The following is a 20,015-nucleotide window of genomic DNA, read 5'->3' as shown; positions in this document are numbered from 1 at the left end:
AGATTTTCCAAGCATGCTCGGGTGATCGAGTATTTGGATGTGCTCGGAGATTTAGTTTCTGTTGTCTCAGCTGCATGATTTATAACAAACAGGCAATCCCCACATGTATTCAGCCTGTCTAGCAGCCACAAATCATGCAGCTGTGTGGACAGAAACTAAATCTCCGAGCACGCTAAAATACTCAGCGGCCACCCGAGCAACGAGTATACTGGCCACCCGAGCAACGAGTATACTGGCCACCCGAGCAACGAGTATACTGGCCACCCGAGCAACGAGTATACTGGCCACCCGAGCAACGAGTATACTGGCCACCCGAGCAACGAGTATACTGGCCACCCGAGCAACGAGTATACTGGCCACCCGAGCAACGAGTATACTCGCTCATCACTAGTGGCCACGCTTTCACGCGAGTCCGGAGCATTCGGCTGACGGCTATGGAGGTCTTAGGGGCAGTTTTCTACGCTGAACAGGGAAGGTTGATTTCAGTTCCCACTAGTCTTAACAATTCCATTCACTGGAAGCAAACAGCGCTGGATGTTGTGCCCGTTTCTTTCTCCACTGAATAACAACCGTGCACCTTTCACAGCCCCACCTCATGCCGGGGTAACGGTGTGTGCACAGCACTGGGCATGGGAACTGCTGGCTGCTGTCACCTGCTACCAGGGCCCGGGACAGAGGTGTCTCACATTCTTGTCTTCCGCCGCCCTATCACCCAGCAGCGCTCTTCGCCCTTTGACCGGGAGCCGGGGCGGTGCAGGCTCCGGTCGGGAGGGGGAGGTTCCGGGGACAGCGGTTTATCAGGCCGGTAGTGAGGCCGCTCTACGCCCTCCATACCAGCTGTAGGTGACGGACCGTAGAAGCATGCAGGCCCAGGACTGTGGTATCGCTCCCGGAGCAGGAGGCCGCCTGTCCGTCCTCCACAGACACCTCGTATCCTTCCTGCATGGAGCTGAGAGGGAGGGGGTAGTGGGCCGAGCACAACCAGGGACAGCCGGGCACAGGGGCGTGGGTACACCGGCATCTACTACCCACATCAGTCACTAGTATCACAGCACACGCGGATCTCTACCAAATCACGACGTGGACATTACACGGGAAAATGGCATTGATTTCCGTGAAACAGATTGTCATGGCTTTTCCTTCAATGTGTCTGCTATGTATCTGTGTATACCGTCGTTATATACCAGTAATACAGCTGCTATGTATCTGTGTATACCGTCGTTATATACCAGTAATACAGCTGCAGTATATCTGTGTATACCGTCGTTATATACCAGTAATACAGCTGCTATGTATCTGTGTATACCGTCGTTATATGCCAGTAATACAGCTGCAGTATATCTGTGTATACCGTCGTTATATACCAGTAATACAGCTGCAGTATATCTGTGTATACCGTCGTTATATACCAGTAATACAGCTGCTGTATATCTGTGTATACCGTCGTTATATACCAGTAATACAGCTGCCGTATATCTGTGTATACCGTCGTTATATACCAGTAATACAGCTGCAGTATATCTGTGTATACCGTCGTTATATACCAGTAATACAGCTGCCGTATATCTGTGTATACCGTCGTTATATACCAGTAATACAGCTGCCGTATATCTGTGTATACCGTCGTTATATACCAGTAATACAGCTGCAGTATATCTGTGTATACCGTCGTTATATACCAGTAATACAGCTGCAGTATATCTGTGTATACCGTCGTTATATACCAGTAATACAGCTGCCGTATATCTGTGTATACCGTCGTTATATACCAGTAATACAGCTGCCGTATATCTGTGTATACCGTCGTTATATACCAGTAATACAGCTGCAGTATATCTGTGTATACCGTCGTTATATACCAGTAATACAGCTGCCGTATATCTGTGTATACCGTCGTTATATACCAGTAATACAGCTGCCGTATATCTGTGTATACCGTCGTTATATACCAGTAATACAGCTGCCGTATATCTGTGTATACCGTCGTTATATACCAGTAATACAGCTGCCGTATATCTGTGTATACCGTCGTTATATACCAGTAATACAGCTGCAGTATATCTGTGTATACCGTCGTTATATACCAGTAATACAGCTGCAGTATATCTGTGTATACCGTCGTTATATACCAGTAATACAGCTGCAGTATATCTGTGTATACCGTCGTTATATACCAGTAATACAGCTGCCGTATATCTGTGTATACCGTCGTTATATACCAGTAATACAGCTGCCGTATATCTGTGTATACCGTCGTTATATACCAGTAATACAGCTGCAGTATATCTGTGTATACCGTCGTTATATACCAGTAATACAGCTGCAGTATATCTGTGTATACCGTCGTTATATACCAGTAATACAGCTGCAGTATATCTGTGTATACCGTCGTTATATACCAGTAATACAGCTGCAGTATATCTGTGTATACCGTCGTTATATACCAGTAATACAGCTGCCGTATATCTGTGTATACCGTCGTTATATACCAGTAATACAGCTGCCGTATATCTGTGTATACCGTCGTTATATACCAGTAATACAGCTGCAGTATATCTGTGTATACTGTCGTTATATACCAGTAATACAGCTGCTGTATATCTGTGTATACCGTCGTTATATACCAGTAATACAGCTGCCGTATATCTGTGTATACCGTCGTTATATACCAGTAATACAGCTGCTGTATATCTGTGTATATCGTCGTTATATACCAGTAATACAGCTGCAGTATATCTGTGTATACCGTCGTTATATGCCAGTAATACAGCTGCTATGTATCTGTGTATACCGTCGTTATATGCCAGTAATACAGCTGCAGTATATCTGTGTATACCGTCGTTATATACCAGTAATACAGCTGCAGTATATCTGTGTATACCGTCGTTATATGCCAGTAATACAGCTGCTATGTATCTGTGTATACCGTCGTTATATGCCAGTAATACAGCTGCTGTATATCTGTGTATACCGTCGTTATATACCAGTAATACAGCTGCAGTATATCTGTGTATACCGTCGTTATATACCAGTAATACAGCTGCAGTATATCTGTGTATACCGTCGTTATATGCCAGTAATACAGCTGCTATGTATCTGTGTATACCGTCGTTATATGCCAGTAATACAGCTGCTGTATATCTGTGTATACCATCGTTATATACGAGTAATACAGCTGCTGTATATCTGTGTATACCGTCGTTATATACCAGTAATACAGCTGCAGTATATCTGTGTATACTGTCGTTATATACCAGTAATACAGCTGCTGTATATCTGTGTATACCGTCGTTATATACCAGTAATACAGCTGCAGTATATCTGTGTATACCGTCGTTATATACCAGTAATACAGCTGCAGTATATCTGTGTATACCGTCGTTATATACCAGTAATACAGCTGCAGTATATCTGTGTATACCGTCGTTATATACCAGTAATACAGCTGCAGTATATCTGTGTATACCGTCGTTATATACCAGTAATACAGCTGCTGTATATCTGTGTATACCGTCGTTATATACCAGTAATACAGCTGCTGTATATCTGTGTATACCGTCGTTATATGCCAGTAATACAGCTGCAGTATATCTGTGTATACCGTCGTTATATACCAGTAATACAGCTGCTATGTATCTGTGTATACCGTCGTTATATGCCAGTAATACAGCTGCTGTATATCTGTGTATACCGTCGTTATATACCAGTAATACAGCTGCAGTATATCTGTGTATACCGTCGTTATATACCAGTAATACAGCTGCAGTATATCTGTGTATACCGTCGTTATATGCCAGTAATACAGCTGCTATGTATCTGTGTATACCGTCGTTATATGCCAGTAATACAGCTGCTGTATATCTGTGTATACCATCGTTATATACGAGTAATACAGCTGCTGTATATCTGTGTATACCGTCGTTATATACCAGTAATACAGCTGCAGTATATCTGTGTATACTGTCGTTATATACCAGTAATACAGCTGCTGTATATCTGTGTATACCGTCGTTATATACCAGTAATACAGCTGCAGTATATCTGTGTATACCGTCGTTATATACCAGTAATACAGCTGCAGTATATCTGTGTATACCGTCGTTATATACCAGTAATACAGCTGCAGTATATCTGTGTATACCGTCGTTATATACCAGTAATACAGCTGCAGTATATCTGTGTATACCGTCGTTATATACCAGTAATACAGCTGCTGTATATCTGTGTATACCGTCGTTATATACCAGTAATACAGCTGCAGTATATCTGTGTATACCGTCGTTATATACCAGTAATACAGCTGCTGTATATCTGTGTATACCGTCGTTATATACCAGTAATACAGCTGCCGTATATCTGTGTATACCGTCGTTATATGCCAGTAATACAGCTGCTGTATATCTGTGTATACCGTCGTTATATGCCAGTAATACAGCTGCTGTATATCTGTGTATACCGTCGTTATATACCAGTAATACAGCTGCAGGATATCTGTGTATACCGTCGTTGTATACCAGTAATACAGCTGCAGGATATCTGTGTATACCGTCGTTGTATACCAGTAATACAGCTGCAGGATATCTGTGTATACCGTCGTTATATACCAGTAATACAGCTGCAGTATATCTGTGTATACCAAATTTTAGTTTGGTCGCCTCTAGCCACATGACCTTCTCTTATGCCTCCTCTGGATCATCCAGATGGTCATTGGCGAGCTTCAAACAAGCCTGGCCATGTGATGGCATGAGCAGGGGAACCCAGGATTTTAATCCATAACGGTGCAGTGTGTTGTATTAATGGTAATGTTTGAAACTGTGGTCCCAGCTCTCTTCAGGTCATTGACCAGGTCCTCCTGGGCTGATTCGTGACCTTTGTCAGAATCCTCCTTAGGCCTGTTTCACACTTCCGTTTTTGTGTCCGCCAAACGGATCCGTTTCCGTTTTTTTGACGGAAACTGATGCAAACGGATCCGTTTTTTTAAAAACGGATCCGTTTTTTTGACGGATCCGCGGTAACCGTAATGGAAGTCTATGGGACAAAAAAACGGATCCTGCAAAAAATGGCGGATCCGTTTTTTTACGGAAAACAACGGATTTTGACGGATTTGAAAAAACGGAAGTGTGAAACAGGCCTTACCCCACGAAGCGAGATCTTGCATGGAGCTCCAGAGGAAGATTGACAGTCATCTTGTGTTTCTTGCATTTTCTAATAATTATGCCAGCAGTTGTTGCTTTCTTGCTAAGCTGCTTGCCTATTGTCCTGTAGCCCATCCCAGCCTTGCGCTACAATGTTGTCCCTGGTGCCCTTAGACAGCTCTTTGGTTTGGGCCATGGTGGAAGGGTTGGGGTGTGATTGATTGTCTGGACAGGTGTATTTTATACAGGTAATGATTTCAAACAGAAGAAATTAATACAGGCAATGAGTGCGGAGTAGGAGGCTTCTTTAAGAAAAACTAACAGGTCTGTGAGACAGAATTCTTGCTGGTTGGTAGGTGATCAAATACTTATTTCATGCAATAAAATGAAATTTTTAATTATGTAAAAAAACTTACAATGTGATTTTTCTAGCTTTTATTTTTAGATTCTGTCTCTCACGGTTGATGTGTGTTCCTACAATTAATATTACAGACCTCTCTGTTCTTTGTAGGTGGGAATACTTGCAAAATCGTCAGTGTATCAAAAATACTTATCATTGGTGCAACCTGTGCAGTCGCATAGGTGCCCGAGGTTTGGGGGGCCACTCTTCTGAGTCCGCCAGTGCTATTGCAGACCACCATAGCTTTCTATGTTTATATAATACAGACTCCTATACAAACACAATACTCCTGTCCCTGGAAGGTGTGAAGGGTTTTTGTTACACTGGCTGAAGTCCCTGATCAGGGCCCCTGGCGGTATAAATAGAGTGCACTGTGTGTTGTTCTAGGCCAGGTACACTGCCAGAATTCTGTATGTAGTAGCACTTTTTTTTTTTTCTAGCTATGGATGATTTTCATTTTTTTTTCTTTTATGGAAAAAAAAAGCAAAATAAAAAAAACACCTTCTAAATGTATTCCTATGGCCAGCAACATCACAGCCATTTATTGTAGTGACACATTTGTAGGTGTATATAGAGGATGTATTTTTATTAAACTTCAATTTAAACTTCCTGATTCGCCCCCCCCCCCCCCCCCCAATCATTTGTTTGAGGACAGGCGGTAGGCCCCCATACTGTATCTAAATCCATAAAGCAACAAGGAATACCAGGACTGAAACAGTCATTTATACATTTTCAAAATTGTATACTTTATTACATAATACAAAATTATAAAAAATCCAAAATGCAGGCACAAATGCATAAAATAGTAAGTGAGTAATCAAGAGAACCCCACAATAAACAAAATACCGTAGTATAGAATAAGTATTACACATGCTAAGTAACGAACATGTGATATAATAGATTTATAGTAATCATATATACTCAGCTGATTTAAGTAAACATGTACACATACAGAATAGGAAATATCTCCCTATCAAAGGACACAAAACGTTCATATAAACATTGCAAGTAACTTGCTCACCCACCAAAGACCCAATGCGCATTACTCACCCACTATTATATGCATTTGTGTCTGTATTTTGGATTTTTTTTTCAAATAAATAACACATTTTTGTAGAGATGTACTAATCATGCGAGATCCGTCATAGAAGCCATATATGCAAATCAGACGAAGTGTACTGGGGGCATTTCTTTGAATTTTTTAAGTCAGAGTGCATTGATACGCCTCAGTGATTGCACATGGATACAGTGTTAGATTTCTTATGATTGGCATATCTGACCTCTGCAAAAAAGAAATATAATGTAGGAGGCATCATTCTTTAGGAGGGGGAAAGGTGGATCTATGGGGGATTCATGCTACTGTATGTGTTGAGATCTGTAAAGGCATCATACTATGTTGGGGACTTCATGCAGTTATTCTTTATATTACGTGAAAGGTTGAGGACGGATCATACTATGTGGGGGGCTGTAGGGTAATGTACGGTGGGTGCATTATACTGTGCGAAAAGGGATCTACTGTGGAGGCATCATACTGTGTGTGAGGGAATATCTACAGTGGAGGCAACATACTGTGTGTGTGTGTGGGGCATATCTACAGTGGAGGCCAGGGCTGTGGAGTCGGAGTCGTGGAGTCGGAGTCTGAGTCGGTGCTCATTTTGGTGGAGTCGGAGTTGGAGTCGGTATAAAATGGACCGGGTCCGACTCCTAAAATATATAATAAATTGGGTACAGTAATTCAATGCAGAATGTGCTGAATATTTTTTCATAGGAGTTTGGGAAAGTTATGAAATGTCCTATAAATGGCTGTTATATTCCTGATCTAAGGCTACATTCACACACAGCATTTTTCCTGTGTTTTTTGAGGATACGTTTTTCAGCTGCAAAAGCTGATCATCTTTTTAAAAAAACTGCATCGCCTGAAAGGTTTTTGAGCTCATAGATAATGTTTTCAATAGCAAAAGCAGATTAGAAATCTGCTCTATCTATATATCCATTTATCCATATCTGTCTATCCATATCGTATCTGTACCAAAAAGAATGAAAACCGGGTAGTACACCAATATATATTCTGTTCTATCTAAATGTCTTGATTATTGGATCATAAAAATGATTAAATGTCTGAGGTTCACATTGTACTACAATAAATTTTTCACTTAAATATAAGCAATATGTGTGGGAGTCGGAGTCGGAGTCGTGGAGTCGGAGTCGGTGTAAGGGAAATTGAGGAGTCGGAGTCGCAGGTTTGGCTTACCGACTCCACAGCCCTGGTGGAGGCATCATACTGTGTGTGGGGGGTTATCTACTGTGGAGGCATCATACTGTGTGGGGGGGGTTATCTACTGTGGAGGCATCATACTGTGTGTGTGGGGGGGTTATCTACTGTGGAGGCATCATACTGTGTGTGTGGGGGGGTTATCTACTGTGGAGGCATCATACTGTGTGTGTGGGGGGGTTATCTACTGTGGAGGCATCATACTGTGTGTGTGTGGGGGGTTATCTACTGTGGAGGCATCATACTGTGTGTGTGGGGGGGTTATCTACTGTGGAGGCATCATACTGTGTGTGTGGGGGGTTATCTACTGTGGAGGCATCATACTGTGTGTGTGGGGGGTTATCTACTGTGGAGGCATCATACTGTGTGTGTGGGGGGGTTATCTACTGTGGAGGCATCATACTGTGTGTGTGGGGGGGGTTATCTACTGTGGAGGCATCATACTGTGTGTGTGGGGGGTTATCTACTGTGGAGGCAACATACTGTGTGTGTGGGGCATATCTACAGTGGAGGCATCATACTGTGTGTGTGGGGGGGTTATCTACTGTGGAGGCATCATACTGTGTGTGTGGGGGGGTTATCTACTGTGGAGGCATCATACTGTGTGTGTGGGGGGGTTATCTACTGTGGAGGCATCATACTGTGTGTGTGGGGGGGTTATCTACTGTGGAGGCATCATACTGTGTGTGTGGGGGGGGTTATCTACTGTGGAGGCATCATACTGTGTGTGTGGGGGGTTATCTACTGTGGAGGCAACATACTGTGTGTGTGTGGGGCATATCTACAGTGGAGGCATCATACTGTGTGTGGGGGGTTATCTACAGTGGAGGCATCATACTGTGTGTGTGGGGGGGGTTATCTACTGTGGAGGCATCATACTGTGTGTGTGGGGGGTTATCTACTGTGGAGGCAACATACTGTGTGTGTGTGGGGCATATCTACAGTGGAGGCATCATACTGTGTGTGGGGGGTTATCTACAGTGGAGGCATCATACTGTGTGTGGGGGGGTTATCTACTGTGGAGGCATCATACTGTGTGTGGGGGGGTTATCTACTGTGGAGGCATCATACTGTGTGTGGGGGGGTTATCTACTGTGGAGGCATCATACTGTGTGTGGGGGGGGTTATCTACTGTGGAGGCATCATACTGTGTGTGTGGGGGGTTATCTACTGTGGAGGCATCATACTCTGTGTGTGGGGGCATATCTACTATGGAGGCATCATACTGTGTGTGGGGGGGGGGGGAGAAGATATCTACTGGGGCATTGTGGAGACAACATACTGCATGGTGAGCACTAAATGGCATCATAATGTGTGGTGGATACTATGGAGGCCAAGAAAGGGTTTACCTGTACTGCGTGGGATCACTAATGGACTTCAATTTTTTGTGTGGACATGTGTAAAGTACGGGTTGCGGTTATGCTCTTCTCTTCTGTATAGTAGCTATCTAAAGAGTGAAGATTGTTGTGCGCAACCACAGCCTTAGACAATTGTGTGGGTCATTTTTCTACTTTCTCCCCATACTTGCTTGACCATGGAACCAAATAAGCAAAGTAACGTACATGCAGCAAATACACCCAGGTGATATCAATACCTTCTGTCTGGAAAGCAGTTAGCATGTTACCTTTAGGAGCGCTCTAGTAATCTTTTTATCACAGTTATGATACGAAAGGTGAAAATCATGAACTTCAGTCAGTTGATGTTCATTTGCACTTTACACAGCTGAGGTCACTGCCTTTCCAAGTACAGACCAATCCTGATTTATATTCCTGATAAGATACAGTGTGTGACCTTCCGAACATCACCTGGCGCTCGTCTGTTATGGTGTTTTCTCTCTGTCTTATTTCTAGGAGGTTCTCTGCGTTTAGATTAGGCTGGCTTATGCATGCTTTGCCAACTGGCATGTAAACATTTACAGATCTAGGTGTGCTAAAAATTTGTTTTTGCTGTGTGTTAATGCGTTTATTGAAGAGTTATTTACCCTGAGAAAATACGGTAACTTATTGTATGCACCATTTTATCCATCACAATAAGGAAACACATTGAATTGTGTGTTATTGATGCATAGAAGATACTTTTATATGACCATATGTTACAGGGAACCTGTCATTGGATTTGTTCTGTCCGAACCACAGTCAGCATGAATCGGAGCCTGGTTGTGCGATAGCAGCCATGTATGCTCTGAAATGCTGCATCTCTCCCTATGTACAAATGATGGAAAGATCCATAGAAGATCCCAATATTGTCTGGTCTCTGCGAAGGCGCTCTTCATCCAAGTTGGCAGTGAGTGGAATACGAAGTGTAAGTAATTTAATATTTGTTAATTGACATAAACAAGCAACGCGTTTCAAGCTTGGCATGGGTTCTTCAGTCTCATAGGAGAAGTCTCATACATGACGCTAATTAAAATTCAAACTGGAAATTATCATCACTGATCATGAATACTAGGATAAACGTAAGGAAGCTTTACAAAAGAAGGAGGAGACCAGTAAGTAGGCTTTTCTAAATATGTATTCTCTGAGACGCCAGAGTGTTTGACTAAAACATAAATGGCTGCAATCGCCCAACCCAGCTCTGATTTCTACTGGCTTTGGTTTGGACAGCATGAATTTGGCAGGTTCCCTTTAATTCTGCACCTATCAGATCCTGTTAATGTCATAACAAAGGATTCTTAAATGCGTGTGAACAGATAAGGAATTGTTTGCCTTAAATAGAATTTCAGACGGCAGTTCCTGTGTCAGGACAGGTTACAACAGCTACCTACTCACCAACATTTAGGTAAGTTTATTTTATTTTTAACCTTCAATCTAATAAGAATATGAATAAGAAAATAAAAAATGCCACCGAGGCAATACATATATGATATATTACATCTTTATTGAAAAGCCATTAAACACAGACATGGAATAAAGGCCTCAAAATAGACCAAAAAAACGAAATGGAGGGAATGGATGCAATTGATGGATGCAATGAGGAGGATCTATAAATGCATAAAAAGTATCGTAATAGATCAAGGGACATTGATTTAAAATAAAGTGCAAAACAAAAATAGTTATGATCAAACCCTTTGAGCTGAAACAAATAAGTTGTACACAGTTGGTAAAAGTCAGCTACCTGTAAGATGTGAAAAGTATCTAAGAAAATGCACACACGTCAGAAATTAAGGAAATTATTATATGTTACCAAGTAGAGGCTTAATTTTTTAATGAATATACTGGCAATTTAGACTTTACTTAGCAACATATAATAATTTCCCTAATTTCTGACACATTTTCTTATATACTTTTTCACATCTTTCAGCTACCTGGCTTTTACACACTATATACAAGTAATTTGTTTCAGCTCATAGGACTTAATGTATAATAATTTTTGTGTTGCACTTTATTTGATATCAATTTTATCCTCTTCATTGCAGCAATCCATTGCATTCATAACCTCCTTTCTGTTTTATTTTTTTGTCTTTTTCGATCTTTTATTCCATGCTTGTTTTAAATGACTTATCAATAAAAATTTATTATATTTTATATGTATTCACTGTAGAGCACTTTTTTCTTTATATTCCATTTACATTATTTCCTTAAGACTAGAAGAAAGGAAAGAACACAAGCTATGAATGCCATAAATGTCTGTTTGATGCAGTAGGACTTGCATATCCCAAGAGCAGGACCCCGTCACACATGGCCAATCCCACTGATATGCACATTTAATGTGTATGGGGACCTCCTCATATCTACAGATTGTGTTTTCACACTTAAGGCATTCATGGTCCAACTGCGGCCCACGTTGTCCTCTCAGGCATTTATATGGCTGTCGAGTTGGGATCATAAGACCCGTGCTGATCAGTAGAGATCAGACATCGCGATCTGTACTGAGACCATTAAATGTCAAAAGTGGGAAACCAGCCTAAAGGGCCCGTTACACATAGCGATATCGCTGTAAAGTCACTGGTTTTGTGACGCAGGAGCGATATCGCTACATGTGATACTTGCCTCCGACCAGCTCCCCCGCTGATTATCGCTGATCGTGCGAGAACGTCCTGGACCATTTCTCGTCGGGCACTTCCTGTGGCACCGACGAGCGACTCGTGGACGGGAGGACGTCAGGATCGCCGCGTCTGACAGGTAAGTAGCGACCCCCGACTGCTGCTATGTCACTGGTGAGATCTGCCTGTGTGGCAGCTCACTAGCGACCACTTAGCGATGCACCAGCGATCCATATCGTTGTCGGGATCGCTGGTGCATCGCTAAGTGTAACGGTACCCTAAGGTTTGGGCGTGGCAATTCTCATACCCAATCTTTTTCCTGGGAGCGACTTTCTCTCCTCTCCCCCCAATTAAACCACTTGAATGCTCCGTAGTGGGTTCATGTGTATGGGAGAACGATAGATGTCAGCCTAACGGGGGTCCAGACAGCAGCTGTCACATGTGCCTAACAAGCTTTATTTTTTAGTGCAGGCCGACATTATGGAGTTAGGGAAGAGGTTGAAAAATAGAAATGGCTGAAAGCAATGTATGATAAAAATTGCTCAAGATATCAAGTATGTAGGTGACAGGTTATTTGTGTGAAGACTACGTCATTGATAATATATGTGTGCTACAAGATGGAGAAGCACTGATGACTAATTATAGCCTAGGAGCAGCAGAAACATTCATAGTTTGCCCTTTAGACTAAGTGCGGGCATGTAGTGTCATTTCTTCTGCTTCCAAGCACAATAACAAGTATAAAGATTGTCATAAATCACATTTTATCATTTTGCATTCTGTGTTTAAAAAACATCTGATGACTTTGTTTTTGTGCTTATCCCCAACAGATTTACCTTGAACAATGATCTCCTGACCACGGAGCAGAGACAGTTCTATGAGGATAATGGATTCCTTGTTATTAAAAACCTGGTGTCACACGAAGACTTGGATGACTTTAGGTACAACGTGATTTATTAAATCAGATAATTTTTATTGATTATTTGATTTTATAAACAATTACATACATTATAAACAAGTTTAACGCTTAGTTTATATAGTCCTATACCTTCCAAGGTATTCCATGCCAAACAAAGTTATCAATTTTGTCTAAATGAAGATTTTCCCTGACTGGTGACACCTTATTAAATACAGAGATTATACTAAAACTTGTATTGGTCGTATGATAAATAGACATGCTGCGGTCTATAAAGACACGCCGCATGTCCGGTTACGCAGGGCCGTGCACGCATAGTGGAGACGGGATTTCATAAAATTCCCTCCACTATGCTGTAACATCTGGACGCTGCGGATTGGACGCCGCGGCAGTATGCAGCGTCCAATCCGCAGCAAATCCTGAAGGATTCCCTAATATGCAGGGAAGGGGTAAAAAAGAAACCACAACCGTCCTCATGTCAGTATCGTACACCCCTCAGGGGGTGCCTGTTCCGGAGGTCTTTTTCGTTATTGACCAGCCACACCAAAGCATCATGTGGGGTCTCAAATATGTTTCTCTCCTTTTGCAGCTACTCAGCGTTTAGCAGGATAAAGCATGGAGTAGGGCACTTGATTATCTCTCAGTAATCTCTCAGTATTTTTTTAATATAAAAAACTTTGCTCGCCTTTTTTTGTATTTCTGCAGAAAAGTCTGGCTAGTTTCACATTAGCGTTTACGGCCTCGGCGTCGGGCTGCGCACGGCTGCCGCTAAGCCCTGCCGCGCCTCCGCCGGTAGCTCTGCCTACGGACGCAAGACGCTGCATGCGTCCTGCGTCCCCTATCTTTAGCACTGGGGACGCAGGCCATGCGCAGTATGCGTTTGGCGGCGCATGCGTCCTTTTGACGCTGCGCCGACCAGTGCCAAACGCAACAGGTTGCAATTTGGTGCGCTTGGTGCAGCGTCAAAAGGACGCATGCGCCGCCAAACGCATACTGCGCACGGCCTGCGTCCACAGTGCTAAAGATAGGGGGGACGCATGCAGCGTCATGCGTCCGTAGGCGGAGCTACCGACGGAGGCGCAGCAGGGGGCGGGGCTTAGCGGCAGTCGTGCGCAGCCCGACGCTGCGGCCATAAACGCTAATGTGAAACTAGCCTAAATGGAAGTTCAATTGCAAAAACTGATGAGAGCACCTCCTTTCCTATAGTATTATATAGCCACTTTTCAAAATACCACAGGATCCTTTGCTTCCACTTTTGTGGGACCCCCACCAGCCTTATATTATTTCTGCGTATCCTGTTTTCTAAATTGGCTGTTTTATCCAACAGCAGGGAAATGTTCTGCACCGTTTTCTTAACATCTCTAATGATTTGAGTCATTTTATCCTCCATGTATCCAGCCTTCTCCAGCTCCATCACTCTTTCATTTACTGTATGGAGGTCCTGTTTAATACAGTGACTATCCGCCTTTATGCTGCCCATTTGTTCACTAATCATTGCTAGAGTAATGTTAGACAAGGAGACTGCTGCAAATACATGTCTCCTAGTTGGTTCAGGGACATCATCCTGTGATGGAGCACATGGCGCAGACCTGCTCCCTTTGGTCTGCAGGGGTGATCTTTCCTCCATGATGTAAGTGTCTGCACCATGCTCTCAACTTGTAACTCTTTTTCCATCCCAAGTTGCTGCTCTGTGCTATTGTGAGCATCCTCCAAGCCTGATTGTGACTCAAGCTGCAGGGAGGTCACAGAAACTCTTGGAAAACGTTCTAGACTTGCAGCAACATGTGCTTTTTTGTCTCGGGCTGGAGTCCCTTGTGTAGGAGTCATTTTGGAGGATTCATCTTCCCTCGGCAGGGTCTCCGTCTCTCCCACTTTCCTGCTGCGATTCACGATTTTATCTCCTCAGCGATGTCCCTGGAGCACAGACCGCAGTCAGAGGAGACACACTGGTCAGTTCTGGGCTGCAGGAAAGAGTCTAAAGCTGGGTAACCGAGGATTTTTCAGGATTGCATAGTACAAGCGAATATGAAAAGAAGTTGATATACGCTTATCTTGAAGAAATCAGCTTATTTCTCCATTGAAGAGTAACCTCAGCCCTGCTTCTAGAGTTCATCATTCACGCTAGAGAAGGAAAAAAAATCAAAAAACTTTTAAAATCCGTCTTGGTCAAAGCAAGGCAGACCGCCAGATCACTCAAGTATCTGTATACAGCTCATGTTAAAATCTATGGAGGGGAAGGGGACCGTCACAGATGGTGCAGCAGCTTCTATCCAATATTTCTATCCTCGCTCCAATGCTAGATTCACAGCTACACAGCTCCGTACTGTTGTATAATGTCTTCCATACTACTGCTTTTGTGTGCCACACACAGAAGTAAGAACAGAAAACCCTCTGACTTTTTTTGCATTGTGTCTATGAGACAACATTGCAGTCTTCACCCACTAACTCAGAGACAACTGAAAATTGGAGATGGAGAGCCTCAAGAGGGGAGAATTCAAAAAATATAAAATACTAGTCATATAATAGTAAGAAATAGTATTATTCTTCGTGTATACATGAAAACTTTTTTTTTTTTTCTGAGGTGTTTCCTGAAATGGCAGGCGCGCTTTAAGGCAATATATTAGAACTTTGTAGATAGTATTTACATCTGTTTTTCCATTATTGAATGGGCATCACTATTCTTTCCAGAGGAGTCTTTGAGAGAGTTTGCAAAAGAGAACTGTCAGCACCTGGAATGATTGCCATGCGAGATGTGGCCATTTTGAACTCTGAGTATGTTCCAGATCAAAAAGCCATTACAAAGGTTCAGGACTTCCAGGAGCTTCCGGAACTATTCCGATACTGCAGCCTGCCACAGGTATTTACAGATATGAGTTACAACCTCAGGGGGTTTTTTTTAATTTTTTTTTTACATGTTGAAGATGCATTACCTGCAAATGTACGTTTCATGTTTTGCTTCACCTTAAGACTGCTTTAAAAAATGTAATGGGAACCTAAATTATTATAATGTGATTATTAAAGGGAACCTGTCGCATTGAACATGGGAACAAGGTGTCTGATATGCAGGCAACATGAGATAGAGAGAGAGATATATATCAGGTATATATATACCTGGTTGACAGATGGGGCACAATTCAGTATTTCATTTTCTTTTTAGTCTATATTTTGGCGTTTTTCATTTGTTTTTTCATTGTGTTTTATTTTAAAGTATGTGCTTTCCTGTTTGTTTGTTTTATTTTATTTGTGTTTGTCATTGTACAAATATTTGAGTATTCCAGATGTTTTCTGCTAATTCATCAGTTGTGACTGATTAAAGTCGCAAATTTTTTATACAAATGTACTCCACTCCCCCCTGGAGTGATTTTTATGTACGGCAGACATTTTAACCGAATATATGACTTTTTGCACTAAGAAAATCTTTCTTTAAAAAAAAAAAAAAAAAATATGAACCACATTCAAAATTTTGACTAATTTGGAGAGAAAATCTCAACAAATACCACAAAACAAAAAAAAGGAAACGTGACAATAAAAAAGCAAATGTTGACTCTGACCTTTAGTGTTTATATAGGTTATGGTAAACAAGGGTTTGACTAGTCGATGGGGCGTTAGCTGCCGCAGACTAGTCAGCCCTCTTTCCATTTTATCATGCCATTGTGGGCTTGATAACATAATTTGCACGAGCGGCATCATCGCTGCTCATGCAAATCTAGCACACGTGCGCCGGTCATTCCGTCAGCGTCACTGCGTCTCTGAAGCCAGGTGTACACTTCCTGGCTTCAGAGGCGCACACTGCCCATATCCAGAAGTTTAGAAGATGGCTTCTGGTCGCGAGCATACACCTGACCTCAGAGAGTGATGCTACTTGAATGAGTGGTGCACATGCTCTAGAGTTGCATGAGCGGCGATTACTCCACTCGTGCAAATGAGGGCTGACTAGTCTGGAACAACTAATGCCCCATCGACTAGTCAAAGACCTTATTATCATAGCAAACAGAGACTTTATAGAAGCTTTTTTTTTTTATACCTGTTTTCACTCAATACCGTTATACAAGGCTGGTTAGGCAGGGAATTTGCTCATAAAGAGGTGAATGCTGCTTGGCATGGGGGACAACTAACTGGCTCCCTTTTAAGTTAGTTCTCAATGATATTGCCTGTATGTTGATGTTGCAGAATAAATTTGTAGCCAATGAGATGCCTCCTCATGGTGTTACATGATGGATAAGTGTCTGCTTTTATTTCTTACCATAATTCATCAACAAATTCCCAATTCCATTTGCTGAAATACAGACCCAAACTTGCAAGGAACCTCCACCATGCGTCACTGTTGCCTGCAAACACTCCTTTTCGGGCCTTCAGTGAACAAACTGCCTGTTAGAACTAAATATTTAACATTTTGACTCATCAGTCCCGAGCACCTGCTGCCACTTTTTTCTCTCCAGTTTCCATGATTTCATGCATGGTTGATTCACCTGGTCTTGATTCCATATTAACGGTATGTCTTTTTGGCCCCAATTCTTCTAGGAAGACCATGTCTGGCTAGAATTCTCTAAATAGTAGATAGGTGTAGCTGGGTATCACTGGTTGCTGCCAGTTCCGAGCTGATGGCACTGGGGAAGTAAGCATGTTGTGCCTTTCGTTTGCTGCACTAAGTTTACTTGGCCAGCCACTGCACCTATATTGCCCATTTCTTTGAGTTTTTTTCAAAAGGGCTTGAACAGGAATTCTTGAAACCGTACTGTGCTTTGAAATATTTGCTTTGGAGAGACCTAGTTGATGCAGGATAACTACTTTTGTATCTTGCTGTTGTCAGTCTCTCTTGCCATGGTGTATGATCTCTCACCTGAAACTATCTCTTCCACAACCACACCTTTGTAACAGAATTTGGCTGTTCCGCATCCATTTGCTAGCCTCCTACACAGCTGTTTGTTTTAGTTAGTGACTGTGCTTCAACCTACATAAGGAAATGATCATGATCACCTGTTTGATGTAATTGGATACTCATGTACCTGAATGTAATTCTACAAAATACCTGACTTTGTGGAAGTGTACCTAGAAGAATTAATACTGTTTTAAAGGCAAAAGGGTGGTTACACAAAATAATGATTTGATTTAGGATTCTCTTTTGTTCATTCACTTAATTGCATTTTTTTTAATTAATTAAAAATAAACTAACACTTTTATTTATGAGAGGATTCTTACCTTGCAGCAATCTTTCCACACCTGTCAAACTTTTGCACAGTATTGTATGCTGACAACTTGTTCTTGTCTCTTAGATTCTGAAGTATGTGGAGTGTTTCGTTGGCCCTAACATCATGGCCATGCACACCATGTTGATAAATAAGCCTCCAGATGCAGGCAAGTAGCTTCCAAAACATTAATAAATTAATGCTACAATCCTAGCCATAGTGGATGAAAAATAAATCATAATGTAAATTACACACTGGAAATTAACATTGTTGTAGAATGAGCGCCATGGAATAAATGGCGCTATAACAATAAAAAAAAATAATAATAATAATAATAAGAGAAAATAAATAACCGCAGACAGAATTGTTTCCAGTTTAGTTGTTCTATAGAAGTGCAGTAAATAAATACAGCTTAATTTCGCCAATAACCATGAAGTTCCGTGTTAAAGCTGTCAGTTGAAGATCCAGATAAAAAACCTTAAGGGTCTGTTCCCACGGTCAGTAAACGCTGCGGGTTGGACGCTCCGTACATCCGCAGAGTCAAACCTGCAGCGGCCAGATGTTACAGCATAGTGGATGTGATTTCAAGAAATCCCATCTCCACTATGTGTGCACAGACGCCTCCAGCTTCTCTGCTGAGACACACATGCGGCTTGTCTTTCCAGACCACAGCATGTCAGTTTATGTAGCGGAGATGCTCCGTCTGCCCTGCGTAAATTACCGTATTTTTCGCTTTATAAGACGCTCCGGATTATAAGACGCACCCCAAATTTTGAGGAGAAAAATAGGAAAAAAACTTTATTTTTAATAAAATGGTGGTGCATCTTATAATCCATGCGTCTTATTGCTTACCAGGGGTGGTGATGGAGGAGGCCGGAGTGGAACATTGCTGCTGGGATGAGGGGGTGTTTTGATGTGCAGCGTGCCGCTGCCGGTGTCTGTTACTGCCGCCGCCCTCTGTCCCCTGATGCTTGCCACCACCGCCACGCTCTGTCCCCCGGTGCCTGCTTGCCACCACCGCTGCACTCTGTCCCCCAGTGCTTGCCACCACCGCCGCGCTCTCCCCCGGTTCTTACCGCCACGCTCCTATCCCCCGGTGTTTGCCGCCATCGCCGCGCTCTGTCCCGTTCTGAGGGTACTTGCCGTGGCACTCTGTGCCCTGATGCTGCCGCTGCGCTGTCCGCCACCGCCGCGCTCCTGTTCCCCGGTGGTTTCTTCCGCCGCGCTCCTGTCCCCCAGTGGTTTCTTCCGCCCCACCGCCGCCGCCGCGCTCTGTCCCGTTCAGCGTGGGGGGTCTCTGTCGCTCCATGCCTGCTTTCTTCCTGGAAAATGGCCGCCGCGCATGCGCAGACGGACATCTCGGCACTGAAATCTCGGGAGATGAGATTTCAGCACTGAAATCTCATCTCCCGAGATTTCAGTGCCGAGATGTCCGTCTGCGCATGCGCGGCGGCCATTTTCCAGGAAGAAAGCAGGCATGGAGCGACAGAGACCCCCCCACGCTGAACGGGACAGAGCGCGGCGGCGGCGGTGGGGCGGAAAACCACCGGGGGACAGGAGCGCGGCGGTGGCGGACAGCGCAGCGGCAGCATCAGGGCACAGAGTGCCGCGGCAAGTACCCTCAGTGGCAGCGCAAATGTATATCCTCTTTGTAAGACGCACCCCCTTTTTCCCCTCAATTTTGGGGGAAAAAAAGTGCGTCTTACAAAGCGGAAAATACGGTACCCATTCACTATCATTAGATGCGGTAAAACCTCATTATCTTCCTAGTCACATAATAATAATAATAATAATAATAATACATTTTATTTCTATAGCGCCGACATATTCCGCAGCACTTTACATTTCAGAGGGGACTTGAAATGTATTAAGTGCGGGAATGCAGCTTACTACACATGTGTACTAATTTAAGAAAGGTGTACCTTGTTTCAGCCGGAAGTACACGTACATTGCAGATCTCGCCATGAGTTAAGCTGATCGGGAGAACTGCTGTGCACGTGACTGCCGGGGACGGGCTTATCTACGGTCACTAGCTAAGTTCTCATGATCAGCTGATCACGAGAACTGCAATGCACGTCACCGTTAGGGACCACGTTATCTCCGGTGATAAACTTCAAGCTCCGCTGT

General features: G+C 43.0%; 1 protein-coding gene across 1 annotated transcript in view; it reads left to right on the top strand.

The window, feature by feature from the left end:
- Window positions 1-591: 591 nt before the first annotated feature.
- Window positions 592-20,015, top strand: part of PHYH (phytanoyl-CoA 2-hydroxylase) — a 41,402-nt gene continuing 21,978 nt past the window's right edge. The window contains exons 1-5 of the mRNA XM_073551272.1: window positions 592-930; window positions 10,530-10,585; window positions 12,617-12,727; window positions 15,391-15,559; window positions 17,976-18,057. Coding sequence (XP_073407373.1) covers window positions 862-930; window positions 10,530-10,585; window positions 12,617-12,727; window positions 15,391-15,559; window positions 17,976-18,057 — 487 coding nt within the window. The 5' untranslated portion in view covers window positions 592-861. The remainder of the gene's footprint in view (window positions 931-10,529; window positions 10,586-12,616; window positions 12,728-15,390; window positions 15,560-17,975; window positions 18,058-20,015) is intronic.

This window comes from Dendrobates tinctorius, unplaced genomic scaffold (assembly GCF_039654945.1).
Source record: "Dendrobates tinctorius isolate UK_male_01 unplaced genomic scaffold, ASM3965494v1 ptg000174l, whole genome shotgun sequence".
Lineage (NCBI taxonomy): Eukaryota > Metazoa > Chordata > Amphibia > Anura > Dendrobatidae > Dendrobates > Dendrobates tinctorius.
Note: the sequence above shows the minus strand (reverse complement) of the source record. Positions and strands in the feature narration are given on the sequence as shown.